The sequence below is a fragment of the Anguilla anguilla genome, chromosome 8 (assembly GCF_013347855.1).
Source record: "Anguilla anguilla isolate fAngAng1 chromosome 8, fAngAng1.pri, whole genome shotgun sequence".
NCBI classification, from domain to species: Eukaryota; Metazoa; Chordata; class Actinopteri; order Anguilliformes; family Anguillidae; genus Anguilla; species Anguilla anguilla.
The window spans coordinates 6310723-6335259 of NC_049208.1; the positions used below are offsets into that span (position 1 = coordinate 6310723).

A 24537-nucleotide genomic window follows, 5' to 3' on the forward strand; every position below is an offset into this window, starting at 1 on the left:
GGTAAGTACCTTGCTCAAGGGTACAACGGCAGTGTCCTTACCCGGGAATCGAACCTGCGACCTTTCGGTTACAAGTCCAGTTCCTTACCCACTGTGCTACACTCCGTCCTACATTCCTTTCCATACCTGCGCGGGGTAAGAAGACAGATACATAAGAGCACATTTGCCACCTCCAATGATGTTGTCTGCTTCTCAGGGGCGGTAATCTGAGAACTAGATATCTGACTGTTTTGGTATTCATTTGATATTAATGTCTGGAGTTAGCAGCACCTGGCAAATGTAAAGTTTTTAAAAAAAAATGCAGCCCCCCCTTCGCCAATGTCAATGGTTTTTACCTGCTGTCCAGACAGGCCAATCCAGAAAAACGGAGAATTGTGTCGAGGCCATCTGTGCCCTCAGCCTCCCTCATCGTTGGCGCGCGAGTGTGTGTTTTGTGGCACACACCTGATTGATATACACACACCTGCCAATAGCTCAGGTGTGGGGTCTTGTGCCCAGCTGGTCCGCACACCTGTCCCGAGCCCGTCTCATTCGCCCCCACAGTGGGAAATTATGGCCCGTGGTGCTTTGCAAAAGACAGATGCTGCGTGAAGGTGATGTCACATCGTTAGCGACGTTGCCAACTGGGGTTGCATTGCCTGTTAATAATGCTCATAATGAGCTGTTCGGCTGATGTGTTTACTCACACAGATCTCGCAGCATCGCCTGTTTTTTTTAGTTTTTATAGTTTTATAAGCTTTCATCAGCGGACTTGTTATTGAGTGTATGTTTGCTGATAATTAGTATACTGAAACAATGACCTGCGGAGTTGTCCTCCCACACGTCTTAAAGCATACTGGAGTTTTGGTCTTCCTGCATACTCCCAGAAATAAAAGCACAAAAATGTTCTATTTTGGAAGTGATAAGGACCTTTTACAAGCAGAAAAGGTACATTACATTACATTTATTTGGCAGACGCTTTTATCCAAAGCGACGTACAAAACTGCATGTCATGGTCATAGACAACTGCTAAGCACAGGTTCAGTAAGGTACAATACTTATTTTGTACAGCTATTTCTAGCCAAGAACACAGTTTAGTTCACACAGTGAGCACGATTCAGACCTAACCTCTGCAAAGCCAACTAGGCAGAAGAATAAGCTACAGTATTATGTATTATGTATTATTGTTGGGTAGGGGTACAATTTTATGTACCTGTAGGGCACCACCCCAGTGACAAGCGTTTGTATCTTTTTTTTAGGAACTTTTTTGTACCATTTTTGTCTTGCTGTGACTGCAGCACATGCTGTGGTAATCATATGCTTTTCCAGAATGCCTTCTTCATCCACCTTGCTTTGGGTCCCATTTTTGGCTACGGCCACAAAGGTGCAAAGCAGTGTGGGAGAAGACCACATATGGGCACATATTTTCCTCCCTTCAACCACAAAGGTTGATTCTCAAACAGAAGACAGCTGCCTCGCTGCCAGCATTCTAAAGAATTTAGCTACCTCCCCAGGTAACATCACAACGGAAAAGGAACCCCAAAAGGCAACGAATTTGGGACGCGTTTTGAAGGCCGGATAACGTCAGAGAAACGTCACGTGACTGCTAGCAAAGTCAGTTGGCTATATAGTTCATGGAAAACGCACCAATTTATAATGACACAAATTTATTCCGGTGTACTGAAATGCATTAAAACGTGTTTTAAAAATATATATATAACTACAACAAATTATCTAAGGCTGCTGCCTTCTCTGTTGAGACGCAACCACACATTATTTCACACATTTTGCACCCCACCTGCCATACTGTACTCATTTCGCTCGGATCCACCTTTGTGGAGTAATGAAGTCCAAAACTTTTTTTTATAATTAGCAAGTTCCCTAGCAATAGATTGTACCGTATGACAGTTATGCCAGCAGCACTGGGTCAATAAGCTCGGCGAGCCTCTCGTGTCCCCGGGAAACATGACAGGTGCTGCAGAAATAAGACTGCGGCGGTAAACGCTGTAAAGCTAAATCGGTGAGACCGTGCCAAACATATCGAACCTTTGGTTTCAACAACTGAGAACTCTCGTGGAAGTGGAAATGCCGTTTCTTTGTGCAAAGTCACGCGCGAGTCAGGTTGACCTTCTCGAGAGGTGGCTAGTTCCTTGCACTGTAAGCGCGGATGAATCGTGCGTTGCTTGCTCACAGTAGTCAAAGTTTAAAACAACAAGCGATGCATTCTTGTATGAACGTCTATAGGAAGAGTCACACGGTGATACATTTTGAGAAAAAACGTTTGGCTTTTGTATCGATATAAAAAGCTATGTTTAATCTCATAACCTCATGCGACCCAACAGGGAAAAAAAAGGTTACGTTTTTTGTTGTTGTTGCATAATACAAATATCTTGCATGACAAAAACATGTAGCAGAGAAAATATTTTCAAAAATTTATTTTTATTGAATGTCCGTTGTAGTGTTGGTTTCAGAATAGTAGTATATATGGTTCTTGAGGTAAAGACCGGAGACTCGTGTCTCCTACGGGGGACAAAAATTAATCGCTAAGTCTTGGGAGGTGTCATGTTCCGGTGTTCCTGTCTGCGTTTTCCCTGTTGGGCCGCCAGATGGCGGCACTTCTGTTTTGTGTCCTGTTCCCCCCTGTTAATTGTATTATTGGTTGTCTCGTTATCCCATCATTGTTCCCACCTGTGTCTTGTTATCCCCTCCTTCTGGTTTGATTGTTTTTTGAGTTCACCTGTGTCTTGTTACCCCTTGTCTATTTAAGTTCTCTGTTCCCTTGACTCGGGTGCTGGTTCCTTGCGTGTGTTCTGCCTTGTGTTTGTCTTCTGACTTTCATGTACCTGCCTTCTTGTGTTTGTTCCTGAAATCTGTTTGAAAACCGTATGTACCTGCCTGTGTTTGTTACCTGACGTACATGTACCTGCCTGCTTGTGTTTGTTCCCAACTTGTGTATGTTTTAGACCCTTTGTACCTGCCTGTGTTTGTGACCTGTTTGTGTTTGTTCCACTTACTTGTACTCTGTCCTGCCTGTGTTTTTGAGTTCCTGTTGTTTCATTAGATATTGTTTGTGTTTGTTCCCGACATCTGTTTGTTTCACCATATCTACCTGCCTGTGTTTTGTTTGACCTTTCCTTGTGCTCTGCCTTCCCGTGTTCTGCCCTGTCCGTGTTCTGCCCTGCCCGTGTTTGTGAGTTCGACTTGTTTTCTGTTTTATTTCGATATTTTTTGAGTTTGTTTTGGCCTTCGTGCCCTTGTCTGTTCCCTGGTTGTTTGCCCTTTTTGTTAGTAAAATCTTTGTTAATTTTCCCTTTTGAGTTCGTGTTTTTTTTTTCCCCCTCTGCGTTTGGGTCCCCTCTACCCGTACCGTGACAGAAGGAACCAGCCAGTGTGGGACCCAGCAGAGTTTTTTTTTTTTTTTTTTTTTTTTTTTTTTTTTTTTTTTATTGTTTAACATGCCATCGGGGTGGTGGGAGCTTGAGCCTCCCAGTGCCCGGGGCGGGCGGTCGCGGAGGCGCCGTGGTCGGGCTGCCTCCCGGTCGGCCGGACCTCCAGCTGATCAGCAGGCGGATCCTTTTGAGGGGTCTCGGCTTGCCATTTTTCCGGGGTCCGGCCCGCGGGGGTCCCGCCGGTCCCGTCCGGCTGCCCAGCCGGGTTCCCTACAGCTGTGGTCTGTGTTCCTGTCGCCTGCTCCACCCCAAGTCCCGGAGGGGCCTTCACGGCCTGCTCTGCCCCGAGTGCCGGAGGGACCTTCACGGCCTGCTCTGCCCCGAGTGCCGGAGGGACCTTCACGGCCTGCTCTGCCCCGAGTGCCGGAGGGACCTTCACGGCCTGCTCTGCCCCGAGTGCCGGAGGGACCTTCACGGCCTGCTCTGCCCCGAGTGCCGGAGGGACCTTCACGGCCTGCTCTGCCCCGAGTGCCGGAGGGACCTTCACGGCCTGCTCTGCCCCGAGTGCCGGAGGGACCTTCACGGCCTGCTCTGCCCCGAGTGCCGGAGGGACCTTCACGGCCTGCTCTGCCCCAAGTCCCGGAGCGGCCTTCACGGCCTGCTCTGCCTCAAGTCCCGGAGCGGCCTTCACGGCCTGCTCTGCCTCAAGTCCCGGAGCGGCCTTCACGGCCTGCTCTGCCTCAAGTCCCGGAGCGGCCTTCACGGCCTGCTCTGCCTCAAGTCCCGGAGCGGCCTTCACGGCCTGCTCTGCCTCAAGTCCCGGAGCGGCCTTCACGGCCTGCTCTGCCTCAAGTCCCGGAGCGGCCATCACGGCCTGCTCTGCCCCAAGTCCTGGAGCGGCCTTCACGGCCTGCTCTGCCCCAAGTCCCGGAGGGGCCCCCAGAGCCACCTGGAGCCCCGGAGAGGCTCCCAGATCCGCCTCGAGCCCCGGAGAGGCTCCCAGATCCGCCTCGAGCCCCGGAGAGGCTCCCAGATCCGCCTCAAGCCCCGGAGAGGCTCCCAGATCCGCCTCGAGCCCCGGAGAGGCCCCCAGAGCAGCCTCGAGCCCCGGAGAGGCCCCCAGAGCCGCCTCGAGCCCCGGAGAGGCCCCCAGAGCCGCCTCGAGCCCCGGAGAGGCCCCCAGAGTCGCCTCGAGCCCCGGAGAGGCCCCCAGAGCCGCCTCGAGCCACGGAGAGGCCCCCAGAGCCGCCTCGAGCCCCGGAGAGGCCCCCAGAGCCGCCTCCAGCCCCGGAGAGGCCCCCAGAGCTGCCTCCAGCCCCGGAGGCCCCGCCTGCTCTGACCCTTCCGCGGAGGCTGCCTGCTACACCCAAGTTTCGGGCTTTACTTGTGCCTCGAGCCCCGGGGGGGCCTCCGGAGCCGCCTCAAGCCCCAGGGGGGCCTCCGCAGCCGCCTCGAGTCCCGGGGGGGCCTCCGGAGCCGTCCAGAGCCCCGGAGAGGCCTCCAGAGCCGTCCAGAGCCCCGGAGAGGACAACGGTCCCATCTGTTGTCCCGCAGGGTCCGCCGCAGACTGCTCTGGCCGCCCCGCAGGCTAAGCCACCTGCCTTGCCCCCTGGCGTTCGTGCTCCCCCTGGCGTTCGTGCTCCCCCTGGCGTTCGTGCTCCCCCTGGCGTTCGTGCTTCCCCTAGTGTTCTCACGCCCCCCAGTGTCCGTTCTTCCCCTAGTGTTCTCGCTCCCCCTAGTGTTCTCACGCCCCCCAGTGTCCGTTCTTCCCCTAGTGTTCTCGCTCCCCCTAGTGTTCACACCTTGCCCCCTGGCGTTCGTGCTTCCCCTGGCGCTCGCGCTCCCCCTGGCGCTCGCGCTCCCCCTGGTGTTCACGCTCCCCCTGGCGTTCACGCTCCCCCTAGCGTTTGTGCTTCCCCTAGTGTTCTCGCTCCCCCTAGTGTTCGCCCTTCCCCCAGTGATCGTCTCTCCCCCGGTGTCGTCGCTTCCCCCAGTGGTCGCTCCTCCCCCGGTGTCGTCGCTTCCCCCAGTGGTCGCCTCTTCCCCGGAGTCTGTCCTCCCCCCAGTGGTCGTCCCTCCCCCGGTCTCGTCGCTCCCCCCAGTGGTCGTCCCTCCCCCGGTGTCGGTCCTTCCCCCAGTGATCGTCTCTTCCCCGGAGTCCGTCCTCCCCCCAGTGGTCGTCCCTCCCCCGGTCTCGTCGCTCCCCCTGGTGTCCATTCTCCCTTTGGTGTTCGTCCTCCCAACCGTGTGTCCGTGTGTTCCCCGGCCCCCCTGTCTAATTGTCTGCCCGCCTGTTTGTCTGTTGGTCTACCCGTATGTGTGTCAGCCAGTTTGTTGGCCTGTTTGTCTGCCCCCCAAGCCGTCAGCCCATCGGCCAACGTGTTTGCCCGCCTGTCTGCCTGTCTGTCAGTGTGCCAGTCCGCGTGTGTTTTGTCTTGTTTGCCTGTGTGTCAGTCCCTATGTCAGTTGTTGGGCTCCCCCCTCGCCTTCCCTGTCTGCCTGTCCCTTTGTGTGTCCGTCGGTGTCGCCGTGTGCCTCCCCGCCTGCTTGTCCCTGTGTCTGTCCTTGTAGGTCTCCCGATTGTGCCAGTATCTGGCAGTCTGTTTCCCCCCTCAGTCTTGTCCAACCCAGTCCAGTGTTGTCGTGCCCCGTCTCAGTCCTGTCCTGTATGTCTGCCTTGCCCCTGTCCAAGTCCCCCCTGGTTTCCTGAGTCCCCGTGTCGCCCGAGTGCAGGCCCTGGATTTTCCCCCGAGTCGCCCGATGTGCGGGTCCTGAGTTTCCCCCGAGTCGCCCGATGTGCGGGCCCTGAGTTTCCCCCGAGTCGCCCGATGTGCGGGCCCTGAGTTTCCCCCGTGTCGCCCGATGTGCGGGCCCTGAGTTTCCCCCGTGTCGCCCGATGTGCGGGCCCTGAGTTTCCCCGAGTCCTGCCCAGCCCTGAGTCTCCCCGTGTCGCCCGAGTCCTGCCCAGCCCTGAGTCTCCCCGTGTCGCCCGAGTCCTGCCCAGCCCTGAGTCTCCCCGTGTTGCCCGGGTCCTGCCCAGTCCCGAGTCCTGTTCCCCCGTCCTAGTCCAGTCCCGAGTCCCGTCCTGTTCCTGTCCAGTCCTGTTTCTGCCCTGAGTCCTGTGTCCAGTCCTGTTTCTGCCCTGAGTCCTGTGTCCAGTCCTGTTTCTGCCCTGAGTCCTGTTTCCAGCCCCGAGTTCCCGTCCAGCCCCGAGTTCCCCTCCAGCCCCGAGTCTTGTTCTTGTTTTGTTCCTGTCCTGCCCGGTCCAGCCCCGAGTCTTGTTGTCTTGTTCCTGTCCTGCCCAGTCCAGCCCCGAGTCTTGTTGTTGTCTTGTCCCTGTCCTGTCAAGTCTTGTTCCTGCCCCAGTCCTGTTCCTGCTCTGTGTCCAGTCCCTGTTCCTGTCTGAGTCCTGTTCCCGTGTTCTGTCCCTGTTCTTGTCTTGTCCTGTCTCCAGCTCCACCCTCTGTTGACTCCCTCCCCGGGTCGGCCTCCTGGGACGTCAGGAGCCGTCCCTTGGGGGGGGGGTACTGTCATGTTCCGGTGTTCCTGTCTGCGTTTTCCCTGTTGGGCCGCCAGATGGCGGCACTTCTGTTTTGTGTCCTGTTCCCCCCTGTTAATTGTATTATTGGTTGTCTCGTTATCCCATCATTGTTCCCACCTGTGTCTTGTTATCCCCTCCTTCTGGTTTGATTGTTTTTTGAGTTCACCTGTGTCTTGTTACCCCTTGTCTATTTAAGTTCTCTGTTCCCTTGACTCGGGTGCTGGTTCCTTGCGTGTGTTCTGCCTTGTGTTTGTCTTCTGACTTTCATGTACCTGCCTTCTTGTGTTTGTTCCTGAAATCTGTTTGAAAACCGTATGTACCTGCCTGTGTTTGTTACCTGACGTACATGTACCTGCCTGCTTGTGTTTGTTCCCAACTTGTGTATGTTTTAGACCCTTTGTACCTGCCTGTGTTTGTGACCTGTTTGTGTTTGTTCCACTTACTTGTACTCTGTCCTGCCTGTGTTTTTGAGTTCCTGTTGTTTCATTAGATATTGTTTGTGTTTGTTCCCGACATCTGTTTGTTTCACCATATCTACCTGCCTGTGTTTTGTTTGACCTTTCCTTGTGCTCTGCCTTCCCGTGTTCTGCCCTGTCCGTGTTCTGCCCTGCCCGTGTTTGTGAGTTCGACTTGTTTTCTGTTTTATTTCGATATTTTTTGAGTTTGTTTTGGCCTTCGTGCCCTTGTCTGTTCCCTGGTTGTTTGCCCTTTTTGTTAGTAAAATCTTTGTTAATTTTCCCTTTTGAGTTCGTGTTTTTTTTTTCCCCCTCTGCGTTTGGGTCCCCTCTACCCGTACCGTGACAGGAGGTTATCAAAGTAATTCATTTCCCTTTTGTTTTGTTTGTGTTTCGATAAAAATTTTAAAAAGAAAAAACAGTAAACTCCCATAAACACTTCAGCTCTGGCTCCAGACTGAAAGAGGGTGTTGATTTTCCAAAACATCTTAGCGCCTAAATTAGACAATTAGCACCAATTGGATCACTAGGCCTACGTGCTTTAGCCCAAGGACGGATACAAATAACGGACTAATTGGACCTTACAAAGATCGCAACCCTCGAGGGCTAGCAGGCAGTTGCTAAACAACCTCGCTCAGGCCCAGAAAGAAACAATGTTCAATATGTAACCCAGCGAAAAGCACACCGCTGCCCAATTTGTGCTGACAAGCTGATGCGGCTTATCGGCATTCGCGCCCCATTGGAAAACCTGTTTACATTCAAAAAGTTTATTAGCGCCCCAGAAAGCAAAGGTATCGGAGGAAAGTGTGCAGAAGGAATGGCTACAGTGCCTATGGCAGCTTTGTTTTTTCCACATAATCCATCATCTATATTCATAAGGATGATCATAAATTAATGTGGGAATTCATGTATGTTTTTTTATGTCTCTGGGGTACTACCTCTCAGCAACATTCCTTCTTTTCTTTTCTTTTCTTTTTTTTTTAGATCATCATACTTTATTTACTGTACGTGCCTGTAGTTATGTGAGACAATATGAGGCGCCATACATTTGCCTGCGGATGGAGGCAGAACACATTTCTCTGTCACATTAATAAATCACTACAGAAACATGTCATGTCCAGATGTCCTCCTCTCAGCACAGTTGCTATCCTGGCTGCGTATCTTGATTGGTTGATTTAAAAAAAAAAAAACAAAAAAAAAAACTGTAAAACAACTTGGCATAGACATATTGATTTTTTCTTCTTCTTCTTTTTGGATAATATGTGATGTCGTAAAAATGATTTGCGCACATGCCTCGAGGATGCATGGCACAAGACTGTCAGCTCCTCAGGCAAAAAAACATTTTTAAAAAAGACAAGACAACTCTCAAGAGGATTCCGGTGTTCTTGTAGGAAGATGTTAAACCCGTGAAAAAGGTAGGGTTGGCCGTGGGACGCCAACCGTGAACAGCATAGGTAACTGTTACAAAGCTGAGCTCCATACAGCTTGGCTTTTATATACATAGCACTACGTTAAGAAAAAAATGTCGAGCTCCTGTTGGTACACAAAAGTGCATTTCAGATATTAGGATGAACTAATGATAACTGCAATAATAACAATAGCAATATAGTAGTGCGTTTTATCTTTACAGCACTTTTCAAAGTGCTAAAAGATGCTTCACGACAAAATCAAAACAGAGGAAAAGCCAAAAAGACACATAGCAATGCCAACAAAAAAAAAACAATAGTGCATAGCAATAAAATGTGTGAGATGAGCAAAATGAAAACATATGGACAGTCCAACTAATGAACTAAAAACAGGTAATGAACATAGCAGGTGAATTATATGTTGGAAGCTGTTTTGAACAGGTGGGTTTTGGGAGTTTTTTTTTTTTTGATAGTGGGCAGTGATGGAAAGCCTGTGTGATATTTTGGAGGTAGAGAGTTCCAGAGGAGTGGGGCCGCGATAGAGGAACTCTACCGCCTGTGTACGTGCAGATGTACCCTGGTTGCACATCTCATCGAAACCAAAAGCCAGTGGTTTTCTGATCTGTCCCGTCAGGGGTGTAGACATTCGGTTCACCCTCAGGTCAGCACAGTCCACAGTCAAACAAAATCTAATCAGTTTTATTTGTGTAGCGCCCGTTGCAGAAAACTCACAAAGACGCTTTATAGAGTAGGAAACAACAACAACAAAAAAAAGCAAAAACCAGGCCTGAACCGTCAAATAAAAAGGCACATAAAGTAAAAAATAAAAAAAAATAAAAAAACAGGCCTGGCCTCTTCCAGGAAGAGGGGCTGGTTTTTTTGGAACTGCTTCCAGGTGGCTGTTCTGGGAATAATCCCGGGTAGATGACAGGAACCAAAAATGCAGTAGCAGGAAAATAACTCTGTCAGCTAGCTGCACGCTGTGCTGGCACGCCTCTGTTTGCGTCCACCCCCCGCCCCCCCCCCCCCCCCCCCCCGCCCCATCCCAGTCTATTCTGCACCGCACGGCTCACTGGACAATCGGACCAACACTCGAGGGGTGGGGGCGGGGGGGGGGGGGGGCGTTGGGGATTGTGAAATCCAAAGCCAGCACTGCATTCCGCCTCCACCCTCTCCCTTTTTTTTTTGGAGGGGGGCGGGGGGGGGGGTAGTTTTACTGCAGTGCACACAAAACCAGCAGTAAGATCAACAGGCCCGGCACCCAGATCAAACAATACATGCTCATCAATCTCTGCCACAGGACTGGGGATTTTGGGGGGAGGAGTGGAGGGGGGGGGGGGGGGGTGTTGGGGGTGTTTTGAATGCGGTGTGACAGCATTAGGGTAACATTAGTCAAAGACGAGCCCAATTTGAATTACTGTCAAACCGTGCACTGTACTTCACGCACTCTTTTGAAATAATTTACAATCAATCATTTGAATGTTCAGATATTCTGATGTACATTTATACAGCGACAGCATTTATTCACGAAGGTAAGGTTAATTCAGGTTAAATAAGAATACAACAACACTGTGATAGCATGTATTCTCAGTCTTAAATTAACATTTGAGCATTTTTATTTATTTTTTTTCTTTCCAGCATCATTCACATCAACATACTGATGTTTAAGATTTTTAAACCAAAGGATTCTAACATATGGTAACACTGATATTTATGTCTCTCCAATTCCGTTTTTTTTTTTTACTTTTCTTTGCATGCAGGCAATCACATCTTATTATGAACCTTACATTTCTAATATTACATGAAATGCAATATACTGTGATAATCATGTCCTAATTATAAAATAAGTGGTGATTAATTTTTGTTTACCAATATTTACTATGAGGCTGAATGACATTATCTTCATATGCTAATATCCATGTGATATCCATGTAGTGTTTCATTAATTTTTCCATTCCTTATTAAACGCCCACATTCACGTTCTTCTAATGATCGCCATCACGGCTCAACAATGGGTGTGACTGAAATGGATAGGGGTTAGGATTCCAATGGGATCAGAAGTCAACTGCCACAATCCTCCCGGCAACACGTTTCCCCTCAGCCAATCAGAAGACACACGGGTCAACGTTTTGACAATGATTATAGGTGTCTGCTGAGGGGTTACAGACACCTTCTGCCGCACAAGTGTTGTGGACTGGCGTTGATGCCGTGGGAAGCTGCTTTTGGAGAAGCGGGAACACCTGCGCGTCGCTTATCGTTAATGTAATCGGCTAAAACCTCGAGCATAATAAAATACCAATTCTGCTAACTTTCACATAACAGATGGTCTCCTACATGCAATTTGTGAAAGCGGAAAATTTCATCTGTTTATGGATGACGTGTTTTTAAACATTATCACGTGAAATCATTTCCCATAAAACAATTGTGAATGTGTACGTGTGCACATCCCGCAAACGCACATTGAAAATTTAGGTTTATTCATATTTTTAACGCAGGCCTATATTAAAAAATCATCTCGTTTAATTCAGTAACTTTTTTTTGCTTTCTTTCATTTAAACTTCCTCTTATTTATTGTGCATTCTCTGTACTGTGTTGTGTAGTGGGAATCGTCAGTCATTGATATGTGGATGCCGAAAATCAGGTTTCAGCATAAAGATACTCCGGTAGCACAGTCACGGATATCTAATAACGTTGAAGTTGATGGGGTAACTGAAATCAAGAAGAATATCTGAATGTTCTACGTGATCTTGATTAAAACAGGTATGTCAATCAAATATAATGTCAATGTTTTGTTATTATTTACAACCCGGCAACAGAGTGGTGAGGCCTGTTTCTTACTAGTTATATCAGGCTGAAGCTTATACTGGGCACATTTTATGATTAAAGCTCTCTGCCATAACTAATTTACAGACTTGCTCAAATGGACTCAATAAATAAATTTATCACAACCATAAATGCTCATAAATCAAACTTTGAATGCATTTATCTCTGCTTCACATGTATGTAACACAGTCATTCTCTAAGCATCTCTAACATATAGAATGTTCCTCTTCATATAAGAATAGTAGTTTGCTCAAACTAATTTTGTTCAATTTTATTTTTATCTCAGTCATGAAAAACCATACAACATTGTAAATTGTGTTTTTTTAAAGTTTTTTTTTTTTTTTTTTACAAATACTTTCAAAAATGTACTTTACATATAGAATGTTGTTCAATTTTCTTGTATTTACATAAAGGCCATGATGTTGACAGAATGATTAAATTGTAGACTTAAGTGGCCCATGTTTTCACATTTATCATACTGTCCATAATCTGAATTTTCCAGTATTCTTCTGTTCACAGATTCCACCTCCCTAAACCTGACTGGACAAAATATACACAAACATTGATCCCACTTTCAAGTGTCATATTACTAAATGGGAGAGCTAGCACAAGTCCCATAGAGATACAAATGGATTTTTAAAATAAAATCATCTTAGCTCTGGGAAAGCAGAGCCACATTTTTTTGATAAATCAGTTCCCCCAAACCTCTTATTTGTTTATAAGTATTGTGACAAGCAGAGGAAGCGTGGAATTACTTGATAAAATAAACCAATATAAATAGGGAGATATCAGTATACTTTTTGTGATATTTGTGATTGCACTGATAGAACAGAGGCTGAGTCAGCTACCGTACTTTGTGCAGAACGACTTCAGATAATATCAGTTGGCTGCAGTGGCAACAGCATGCAGTTTGATATTGGATTTCCCGGTTCAAGTGCTGTTGTCGGAGCAGAGATTAAGTAAAATGAGATATAGAAAATGCTCGCACACTGATATTAAACAAAAAGGAATGTCCAAACTGAGGTTTAGGGATGCAAAAATCTTCTCAAATATTTAACGGTCCATAGTGCTGTACAAAACAAATGTGCCACCAAAAAGGTGTTGGGTGAGAAAAGAGAAAGAAACGTTTCGGTAAGATACCTTCTTCAGTCTGCCATAAAAGATTAAGTAAAGAATACACTGTTCCACAAAGTAAATATATTTGTTTTGTGTATGTACGCCAACAATGTCTGTATGTTTTTCAGTAGTTTAGAAAATAATGAATATTGATAATAGCCTACTGAATTGTGCAGTTTAAGAATATGTGGTCACAGCATCTGGGATGCATGGTATGATGTAGGCCAATTTCTGCGCTTATCCAAGTATTGTTCACATACCATTATTTAATTAAGGTTATCAATATGTTATTCTCTCAAAATATATTCTGCAGCCTTATTTTTTATTCACACTAATAATAGCTATATTTTGTTTATACACCTCTCATATGTAACACTATTTTCCTCATTTATAATTACATTTTACATGAAGCCCATTGATTGCAATGGGGGCAAGTTTGCACGCTTTTTTCTTTGGACATAAAACATTATACTGTTTTTTATTTTTATTTTTTAAAGATGAGATTAAATGTTTTAATGTTTGAGGGTTAATAATTACAAATATGTGAACAGGAGTGGTTGGAGCAATTACCACGGCGCTGATCTGTGTCTTAGGGGAGTAGGGGCTCGGTCTGGGCGGGGCGTGGGTGTTCAGCCAGCCAGTAGGATTAGTGTATTTTTTCCCCCTCAAGCAAAGACTACAGAAGTTGTGCGCGAGAGAGACAGCTTGCTGGCTAGCTGGGCTAGAGTTAGCAAAGTGAGAATCATAATGGATACAAATTCCTGTTTTTTAGTCGTTTTAGTCCTGCTTTCCGGGACAGGGATTCGAGAAACGCAAGGTAAGAGGCCTGAACGGTGCTGAAAATGTGTAAAGTTTTTTCTTTAATTCGATAGTTTCAGGTCTGCTGTTACGGTCCTTTACACAAGAATCGTATGCGGGAAGACAGTTTTCAAAGATGGCGCAGGTCAGCGAGAGCTGCGCTGTCAGGAATGTTTATTGTTAGCCAGCTAACGGAGCAGTCAGCTATCCCCTGACTGAAAAGAAAGATCGAAAAGTCACCCTGTTCTAACTAGCTAACAGTTAGCTAGCTGCCTTCCTAGTCTACAGGATCTCAGTCAAGCGGGATGCCCCGCGCACTAATCCGCGGTCCGCTGTGCGTGAAAAGTGGCTAGAGTCTGATTAACATCCCATATGTGGTAGCTAACTAAATTAAATGTTAAACTGGCACTTAAAAGTTTATGCTGAGTCGTGCCGGTCTTAAACTGGTCTCCCGATGGCTAGTTGGCTAAAAGATGGCTAACGTTTCGTCGCTGGACAGCGTCTCTCAATCCTTGCGTTTTGCCTTTCTCTGAAATGAGATCCAGACTAAACTGGCTAATTTACCGTTATGACAAAAGTGAAAACACAAGTGTGCAGGTGTGGATCCACTTGTAACTAATTGATCACTTGATAACCAAACGGCCGCTAACAAGATAATGTCATTTTGTTCTTCAAATATTGTTAACTAAATCCACTTTAATTAACGACCTAAAGATTGGTAGCTCATGTACGGTTTTCCCTGCTCTTCAAACTTATTTTACAACGGATAAGTTATGAGTTCACTCTGTGAACGTGACTATGTCGCGGACAGCGTTTGGTGGTTGACGTCGCTTGTTTGTTTTCGCAAAATTGTACTGCGGTTTGTCTAAGTGCGGTTTTAGCGAGAAAAAAAAAAACTATTCGAGTTGGCTAATAGTGTTGTGTGTTCTGTCTTCGGTCTTAAACACGCCAGTCAACGTTAAAACGTACCGTGCTGGTGTCTACGAGTTTTTTTATTTTAATTTAGCAGTCAAGTAAACAGGAGACAGGCGAGCTAACTTCATCATCGGACGTGTAGCGTAGTTAGTCACAGCCTAGCCTAGCGTGTAAACAACTTCTGTATCTACTGTCTGGATCTCTCAAATGTAGCTTTGGTTAGCGTCCGTTCTCGTGGCATAAATGCTTGTTGGACTTGGAGAATCAGAGAATATAACTAACGTAACCACTTTGTACTACTAGATAACGTGACATTTTTAATTGACGTTAGCCCTTTGTCTCTGTTAACTTTAACTTCAAATCAAAAGAAGGCCAATGTATTAATGCGGAAGCTGTAGAAGTTCCCCCTTTTGTAGTAACCGACCTGCCTATGGGAATTATAAATACACCGAAGTTTCCACCCGTAAATATATAGCTGTTTTCTATAAATATGCTGGCACTATTTAGCATTACCAAATGACTACCTGGCTGTTTGTTTTAACGAGCTAGCCAGTTATGTTGACATTACAGAAAAATATCATTTTCTTGTCTGTCTTTGTGTACACAACAGGCACAAGCTCGTAGTATTGGCTTACGAACGGTTTCAAAAGCGGGCTCGTGGTCTGGCTAATGTATCGAGTGTGCAAGCAAAATCTTTGTGCGAAACAGGATTTATTGCGGGGATAAAAATAAAACGGTTAGCTACATACTGTCATTTGGAGAATTGAGTGTGAATTAATATGTTGACTTCTCCTTGCGGGAGTCGTTCCGACGGCATTTGGGCTTTTGATTCACAAATGGGATTTACATGCGCAGCCGACTTGGAGCAGAAATGCTGCTGGAGCGATTTGCATCACAATGTGGTGAAATCTATGCCCTGGACCGATGCACAGATGCTCGAAGAGGCCAGCGACGGGGAGAACAACAGGCTTTGGACTCGGGTTAGAGACGGGGAGGATTGCGTATGCTCTCACACATTTTAATGTTCAACGCGCCCAGTGCTCGTGCAGTGATGCGGACGTAAGGTGCCGTTTCAGATGAGTTGATAGGTGGAGAAGAAATCTTGCCATCTCCGCAACAATCTCATTGTTCTATTTACACACACGCGCGCACACACACACACGCGCATACATACATACAGACATACATACAGACATAGATACCCGGTTCTTCCAATCGGCATCTTAATGAGCTACTTACTACAATACAGAGAAAGTTGGCAGATGAAAAATGTACCTCGCGAATTGTACCATACATTTCCACGTTGTCTTCAACGCTTCAGTCTCCAGCCGCCCGCCCGGTAATTCTTTTTTGACGCTGGCAGGATGCGAAGAGTAGGCCCGCATCACACTTTTTCGGTACGTGCGTGCTTGCGAACGTTGTGAGCTATCAGAACGAACCTAGAGTGCCATAAACGCACGTTTCGTTTTGTTTGACATTGCTCGCGCGGTGTGATCGGGCGTTCGCCCTGTGTTTATGGACATGGTCGCCTGCGCATAACCGCTCCAGTAACTTTCACTATCGTGTTGCCTTATAGTTGCGCCTTACGACAGCGCGACAGGGACATCAACCCCGCACGCAGGACAGCTGAGTTCAGCAGCGCCTCTCCCTTTGGACTCTGGCCATGGTGTTAGGGAGCGAGTCCAGACTGAGATGTGCAGTTTTTTTAGTTAACAGTGACGTTTTTAAGGGTAGGGTTAAGCTGTTGCCTGTTTGTGTAGCATTAGAAGCCAATGGCGACCGCCGACGTGTACTCAGTGAGGAGTAAAGGGTGGACATGCTAACTCTACGGGACCCGTCGGTGCGTAAAGGAGACGTGACGCAGCGCATATTGTGGAATGTATTAATATATATTAATAGGAAAATATTAATTCTTTCAGAAATGAGGCATTGAGAATGCAGATCTGGTGCATATTTGCGTGGCAGAATTTTTGTTTAGAATAATACTACTTGCCTACTTGTCACTCCTCCTGTCTTACAGTGTATGCATACTGACCCCTAAAAATGACACCAGGAAACATTTGGTAGTGTAACCAAGAAGGTACATTAAAAAAAAAAAAAAATATATATATATATATTCATATTCATATATATATATATATATATATATATATATAATATATATATGAATGAATCAGTTGGGTTGTAGTAAAAATTTTTTTAGCTCACTCATATTTTATGTAGCCTATTTATTCATTTGGCTCAGTGATGAGTTTTGTTGAAGGATGAGTCACATGGTGGATGTAGCACCTTTTTTTCCCCCCCACAGACATGAATTTCAGGCTGTAAATAATATACTGGGAAAAGTAAAGCTGTGTCCACACGTTCCACAGCAAAAAAATCACATTTGCTACCCAGCTGACACAAATATGTTCTCACAGTGTCACTGGAATTTTTTTGTTTTTTTGTCAATGTTTTTGATATCACCGATACATGGCGGAGCGGAGACAGTGCGAGGGAACGTGTTGTGCTAGCCGGGTTTAGCAGCTGCGCTGCACGGCGAACGGCGCCGTCTCTTCCCCCGCTGATTAGGGCTCAAACGCTCTCTCTCGCGCTCTCTGTCTGTCAGACGGGCTCGTTCAGTCCAGGGGTGTAATCACGGCGCTAACTTTCGGCCCCGTGCGCGCAGCGGGGGAGGGGGGGATCTGCTTTATGATGATTTATCGAGCCGCCGCGTTTGTACGCCGGTGACGAGCCTGCGCCTCTTCGGATGCCTGCCTCACTCAGTGGGACAGTCGCTGAACAGGCGAAGCGTTCTTACGCTTCGGCGTAAAACGCCTTCTCCTCAGCAAACGGAATGCTCTGCCGCATCCAGCTGGGCTCTGTGCTGAGATGAAAATGTCTCTCCCCGGTGGTTAATTTCATCCTGCGGTGTGCGAGCGTGCTTAAGTGGTTTCCTTCAGCCGCAACCCAAAAAAGCAGGTCTTTTTTCCGGGCGCTTTTTTCGCTTTTGACCAATCACGGCGTCCCGTTTGTGACATCTGCACGTATCCGTCAGGACGGCTGTTCTGTGGCTTCTTTTCCCAGCCGATAAAGGCCGGAGAACAGCCTGCGAATGTGTGGGGGCAGGCGGGGGGGTTTGACCTGGCGAGCGCCGGGGGGGGGGGGGGGGGGGGGGGTGGGAGGGTTTTGACCTGGCGAATGCTGGTGGCACGCAGGGTCCCGTAAGGGCAGAACGCGATGTGCTCGACTCCCAGCTGCTCGCAGTGCGGCACGGTCCAAAAGTGAAGGACGCTTGGCAGCACCGCCCCTGTTGCCTGAGCTGGCAAACTAACTTCCGGTGAAATCTTGTCGGCTGGTTTATGAGGACCGGCTCGATCTCTGCCTACGCCCGCAGAACCTGAAGTCCCTGAGCAGTTCCAACTGAGACTGGCGGGGCTAAGATTTGTGTAGCCTGGAGGAAGTGGCACTCTGCCAGCAGGGCTAGGTCTGCCTGCGTGCTTACTTGTTTGTTTATGCCTGGCAGGTCTGTCGCCGTGCTGTGCAGAGCCCGTTAGCTGAGCCCGCTAGCTGGGCCCTTCAGAGAGGCTCTTGGGTGAAACGCTGAGTTACCTCTGGTGCTGCCTGCCGCCGTTCTGCCTTCTGGCTGGAGCCTGAGTGCGAGAGGACTCCGTGCTCCTCGCTGTTACGTGCTGTGTGCTGTTACGTGCTGTGTGCTGTTACATGCTGTGTCCTGTGCCCTGTTACGTGCTGTGTGCTATGTGGTCTGAGCTGTTGTGTAGTTTGTGCTGACACGTAGTCCCTTCTGTTACGAGATCTGCGCCTTTATGTGCCGTGTCTCTGTTGGGAAGAGCCGTAAAAAGGGGGAACACTGTGCAGGGCTGGCTGTTGACACAGCAGGAATAACCGGCCTTTACTGTCCTGCGTGAGCATGTGCATGCTGCCATTTGGACTGAGCGTCCCCAGGGCCTGATGCAGTGTTAAGGTGCTCTGGCCCCTGCAAACCGGTGTCATAGAAATTTGAACTCATTAAAAAAAAACTGACTCAACGGTCAATTTTCTGTATAGAAAATGGCCTCCGGGGTATTCTGTGATGCACAGCATAGAAAAATTACCCGTATTTTGTGATATAGGCCTAGGGTTTTGGAATTTGGGATTTTCTGTACGAAGGCTCACTTTTCTATAGCAGAGAAATGATCTGTGGGTCACCTTTGCGCGGGGCGGGGGGGCGGGGGGGGTCAGTTTTCTGTCTGGCGCCGGCGGGGCATCCGCTGGCCGGTCTGGCCGTGGAGGAGCGCGGGAGCGGCCCGGCGCAGCTGCCGACGTTCGTCAGCCCTCGCCGACGCCCGTCTTCCCACGCCGCCCCGCTGGCTCGGCCGGGCCGGCCCACGCAGGCTCACCGCCGCCTCTAACGACGAGACCTCGCCAAACACCCCCCCCCCCCACCGCGGAACGGGCTGTCGAAGAGAACCGTCGTCAAAAGGAATTTCATTCCATTCCCCCCCCCCCCCCCCCCCTTCTTCCCCCTCGCCGACGGCCACAAAAACGTTCTCACCGGCGCTGCTCTTTCAGCCTGAGCCGAGGGACGCGCCGCCGCCCCGGCGACTTGTCCCGGCTTGTTTGTCAGGCTTTGTCTCGAGGGTGCGGAGGCCTGGAACGCCTGCTGCGCCGGCCACGCCCGCGGGCTACGGCTGGAGCGGCGGCAACACTGAGTGTTCCTCAGAGCCCGCGGAAACGGCGGCTCAGCCGTCTCCCCGGGGGGGGGGTGGTTGGGTGGGGGGGGGGGTACTGTCACTGTCTGAGCAGCGGCTCTGTTGTCATCGTAAAATGAGTTTTTTTTTGTTGTTGGCACAGAAAATGTAGCCTAATGTGTAGTTTTTGGGCCTTGGAGGCTAGAATCAAGTTAATCGCAGGGTTCTGCTGTTAGACGGGACCTGAATCCCGCAGCTTGTTTTTTTTTTTTCTTTTTAAATTGAGCCGCCTCTCCTTCCGTTTTTATACCGATTTTTAGACACCGGCACGACAAAAGAAGAAAAAGAAGAAAAAAAAACCCTCCTCGCGTTCACTTGCTTCTCCTTCCCGAATATTGAACTGATTTATTGTTTCCTTTGCGAGATTGTAGTTTTCAGATTTCAGAACGGTTTACAGTAAACATCGTCTCGGGGGAACATTTTGAATGCTTTGTGTGTGGTAAGTCGCCGCTGTCGTCTCCTTGGATTGCCGTGTTCTGTAAACAGCTGAAAAAAAAGAGTCTGTTCACAGCGAAGCATCTGGTAGTTTGGTCTGAATGACAGTGGGATTCTTGGCTCCTCAAATAGCTTGAGGAGGAAAGCGTTTCGGTGAACAACTGTCTCGGAAAAACTTCTTCTGCCACTCAGACAGACTATGAACTACTGCGGTGATAAAAAAAAAAACATAATGACAATTTACCTTGAGTCAGGGCGGATTTATTAACAAAAGAGTATAGATTTTCAAACCTGGTCGTGCCTGTTCTGGAAAATGTAGAACATTGTGGAAGCAGAAAAGTTTGGTTTTGTTTACTTGATGACCAGAAGTATCTGCACACCGCTTGGTCTGGGGCTGTTTTTCATGGTTTGGGCTAGGCCCCTTCGTTCTTGTGAAGGCAACTATTAATGCTAGCATTCAATCACATTCTAGACAATTCTGTGCTTCCCCAACGTTTTAGGGAAGGCCCTGTCCTGTTTCAGCATGACAATGCCCCCGGGTGCTCAGCGAAGGTCCATATAGAAATGGTTTTGTTGGGAACGGTGTGGAAGAACTTGACTAACCTGCGCAGAGCCCTGACCTCAGCCCCACCCAACCCAACACCTTTTGGATCAATTGGAAAGCCAGCTGCGAGCCAGGCCTAATCTCCTGGCTGAATGGAAGCAAATCCCTGCAGCAGTGCTCCAACAACATCTAGTAAAAAGCCTTAGGTTGTTATAGCAGTAAAGGACCAAGACCAACTCCATATTAATACCCATAATTTTGAATGAGGTGTTGGATGTCACGTGTCCACATACTTTTGGCCACATAGTGTATGTTGTGTAAATTTCGCACCCAACATGGGGCTGAGGATCTCCATCCCCCCTCACCCCCCAATTTGGAATGGCCAGTTTTCCGCAAACGTAGCAGTGTTCAGGCTGTGAGGCTCATCCTTATGCCTTAACCAAGAGAGACTGTCACTAAGATGCTTTACAGAGGAAACTGAAAGGAAATTCTGGGGGGGAAAAAAACCCAGCCCTGATCCCCAAAAAAAGCAGGCAAGTCAGGTTAATTAAAAAAACCCAGCGGGAAGAAAAATGCTGAATCGGTGGCAAGAAAAAAATAAAACTCCCCAATGGGAAGGGGCAAGAAACAGAGCAAAAAGAGCAAACACCAGGCCTGAACTAGAGCTAAGAAACCCTCCAACAGTGGAGATATAAAAACTCCCCAATGGGAAGGGGCAAGAAACAGAGCAAAAAGAGCAAACACCAGGCCTGAACTTGAGCTGAGAAACCCTCAAACAGTGGAGATATAAAAACTCCCCAATGGGAAGGGGCAAGAAACAGAGCAAAAAGAGCAAACACCAGGCCTGAACTTGAGCTAAGAAACCCTCAAACAGTGGAGATATAAAAACTCCCCAATGGGAAGGGGCAAGAAACAGAGCAAAAAGAGCAAACACCAGGCCTGAACTTGATCTAAGAAACCCTCAAACAGTGGAGATATAAAAACTCCCCAATGGGAAGGGGCAAGAAACAGAGCAAAAAGAGCAAACACCAGGCCTGAACTTGAGCTGAGAAACCCTCAAACAGTGGAGATATAAAAACTCCCCAATGGGAAGGGGCAAGAAACAGAGCAAAAAGAGCAAACACCAGGCCTGAACTTGAGCTAAGAAACCCTCAAACAGTGGAGATATAAAAACTCCCCAATGGGAAGGGGCAAGAAACAGAGCAAAAAGAGCAAACACCAGGCCTGAACTTGATCTAAGAAACCCTCAAACAGTGGAGATATAAAAACTCCCCAATGGGAAGGGGCAAGAAACAGAGCAAAAAGAGCAAACACCAGGCCTGAACTTGAGCTGAGAAACCCTCAAACAGTGGACATATAAAAACTCCCCAATGGGAAGAAATCTCGGGAGGAACCCGGCTACAGAGGGGGGGAGCCCGTCCTCCACCGGCCGGCCTGGTGTAATATTTAAGACAGAATGAACGGTAGACGGGCATATATTGAGGGATTGAATTGGGTTGGGCAGGTTATGGCCTGAGGTGTTAAACCAGCTGCTAAAGCAGACACTTCCAGTGAACAAACGTGTCGTTATTATGAAAGTCCGAGGGCTCGGGCGATGCGTCCGGGGTTTTGGTTTTGGGTTGTGTCACGGCGTGGGCTTGAATAAAAAGGGAAAGGAGACCCAGAGGTGCTTGAGGGCGATGTCCATTCGGTCGACAGACGTTTCGGCGCTGAGCTCCCTTCAGTGCGAGATGGGGAGGAGAAAAGGGAGGCCACTGCGTACAGATCGCCCGCCGCCAGCTGAAGACAACCGAGGGTCGTGATCGATCGTGTTTTAGCAGGGGGGGGGGGGCTTGACCCCTAGAGTTAGGACAAGGCTGTGGCGGTCTGCAAGCTCACAGTGGGGGGGGGGGCAGAGGGCAGAGGCCCCCCCAGGAAGAGAACAGAAGAAGAAGAAGAAGAGGGATTAGGCACTATTCAGTTATGAGATTGGCATGCTGCGTGTGTAGGGGCCGGAGTGTAATATGGAAAAAGCCCCAGCTGTGCTGTGCTATGGCAGCGTATCTTAACGGACGTGAAGAAAAGGGGGGTTCAGCACAACCAGGAGGGCGATCCTAGACTCGCGGTACCCCGAAACACAGCGCAGAACAGCAAACACTTGAATGAACCACACAAACCCCCCCCCCCCCCCCCCCCCCCGCGCTACGCTGGCGGAAGGGTCGGCGTGTGCTCTTTCTCCCCAAGGCCGCCGGTGTGTGTGTGTGTAGGCGGCTGGAGGGAACCTTGAAAAGCGCGGATCTCTTGGCCATAAAAGCCTGGCTAATTCGGGTCCGGCCCTGCGTGGCACCGGAGAGGGGCGAGCTGTGCACCCCGGCGGAAGATTAGAGGGACCCTGAAGCCCCCGGAATGCCTCCAGTTAATTTTAGCCTGTTCAGAAAGGGGGGCATGTGAGATACCAGCAGAGAGAGAGAGAGACTGGGAGGGAGAGCGACAGAGTGAGAGAGAGAGAGGGAGGAAAGAGAGTGAGAGAGAGACTGTGACAGAGACTGAGAGGGAGGGAGGGAGAGGGAGCGAGAGAGAGTCAGAAAGACAGAGTGACAGAGAAGGAGGGAGAGAGACAGAGAGAGTGTCAGAAAGACAGAGTGACAGAGAGGGAGGGAGAGATAGCGAGAGAGAGTAATAGTATTTGGTAGTTAATTTAATAGATAATAAATGTTATGTTGCTGTCATTTATGCTGTCATTGTTATTTATATATTCTTACTATGGTTGATTTTTGTTATCACTATACTTTGGTAAGAGAGAGAGATACGGAGAGGGCGAGAGAGACAGACAGACAGAGAGAGAGAGATACAGAGAGGGAAGGAGGGAGGGAGAGAGATATGGAGAGGGAGGGAGAGAGAGTGAAAGAGAGATAGAGAGACAGAGAGAGCGAATCTGCATTTTCCCCCACTCGTTTTAATTGCTGCAGTGTACCTGTACACACACAGTCTGACGCGGCTGTGTGATTGGCTGCCTGGTCAGCAGATGCAGGTCCTGGCCTCTCTGAGGCTCCTGTGGGAGGGGCCCTTCCGCACAGCGCTCGCTGTGATTATAGCGCCCAGTCACCAGCAGCTGGAGGTGTGCGTGTCTGCGCTGGCGCTGCGGTCCCGCGCGCGCCTCTGACTCAGCGGCTGAGCCTCGGCCCGTCGTCGGGCCCGTTTCCGTGGCGCCGCTCCCCGAGGCAAACCCAGGGACTGCGCTCGGTTGGCCATGGGGGCGTGCGTCGGCCTGGTAAGGTTGGTCAGCGCAGCGCGCGTCAGGTGTGCACTCCTGGTCAGCGTTCTTTCTCAAATTCAGTTTCAGGTGCCTTTTTTTAAATACCCATCTCCCATCTGAAAATACTTCCCTTTCAGTTTTCTGTTGGTTATATAGTTTAAAAAAAAAGGACGGAGTGTAGCACAGTGGGAACTGGGCTTGTAACCGAAAGGTCGCAGGTTCGATTCCCGGGTAAGGACACTGCCGTCGTACCCTTGAGCAAGGTACTTACCCGAAATTGCTTCAGTATATATCCAGCTGTATAAATGGATACAGTGTAAATGGTGTGTAAAAGTTGTGTACGTCGCTCTGGATAAGAGCATCTGCTAAATGCCTGTAATGTAATGTAATGTAAAAAAAGAAAATCTACTATGGCACCCCCCCCCCTTATGAAGGATATTGGCAGTTACCCAATAGCGTCTTGAGTAGGACGCGCTGTAAGGTGAGACAGGGCGCGTTCTGCGTGAGGCTGTTTGATGTCCCTGTTTGGAGCTTCCGCAGGGCTGTCGATCTGCCTGTGAGATGGGCGCACCGTGCAGCCGCACTCTGCCTGGGGGTAATTACACCCAAATAAATTTGGCCTCCTCGTGCGGGCCTGTGTGTGTGTGCGGGCCCGTGTGTGTGTGTGTGTACGTGTGTGTGTGTGTGTGTGTGTGTGTGTACGTACGTGTGTGTGTGACTGTGTGTGACGGAGTGTAGCACAGTGGGTAAGGAACTGGGCTTGTAACCGAAAGGTCGCAGGTTCGATTCCCGGGTAAGGACACTGCCGTTGTACCCTTGAGCAAGGTACTTAACCTGCATTGCTTCAGTATATATCCAGCTGTATAAATGGATGCAGTGTAAAATGCTGTGTGAAAGTTGTGTAAGTCGCTCTGGATAAGAGCGTCTGCTAAATGCCTGTAATGTAATGTAATATGTAATGTGTGTGTACGTGCGTGCGTAGCGGTCGGGACAGGGAGCTTGTGACCAGAAATGAGCAATCGGTCCACCACGGGACGGCGGTGATGTGGTCCTTCTGGATGGAGAAACAGCCGCCCGTGCTTCGTCCCTCGCGTCCCCAGGGCGACGCGGTCTGATGCGTAAACACATGAGTGTGACCTCACTTCCTCCCCGTCTTCCTCGTTGGGCGGGT

General features: G+C 48.8%; 1 protein-coding gene across 1 annotated transcript in view; it reads left to right on the forward strand.

The window, feature by feature from the left end:
- The first annotated feature begins 13376 nt into the window (after positions 1-13376).
- The window catches only part of LOC118234042 (TGF-beta receptor type-1-like), a 52126-nt gene continuing 40965 nt past the window's right edge, over positions 13377-24537 (forward strand). Inside the window, exon 1 of the mRNA XM_035430328.1 lies at positions 13377-13526. Coding sequence (XP_035286219.1) covers positions 13457-13526 — 70 coding nt within the window. The 5' untranslated portion in view covers positions 13377-13456. The remainder of the gene's footprint in view (positions 13527-24537) is intronic.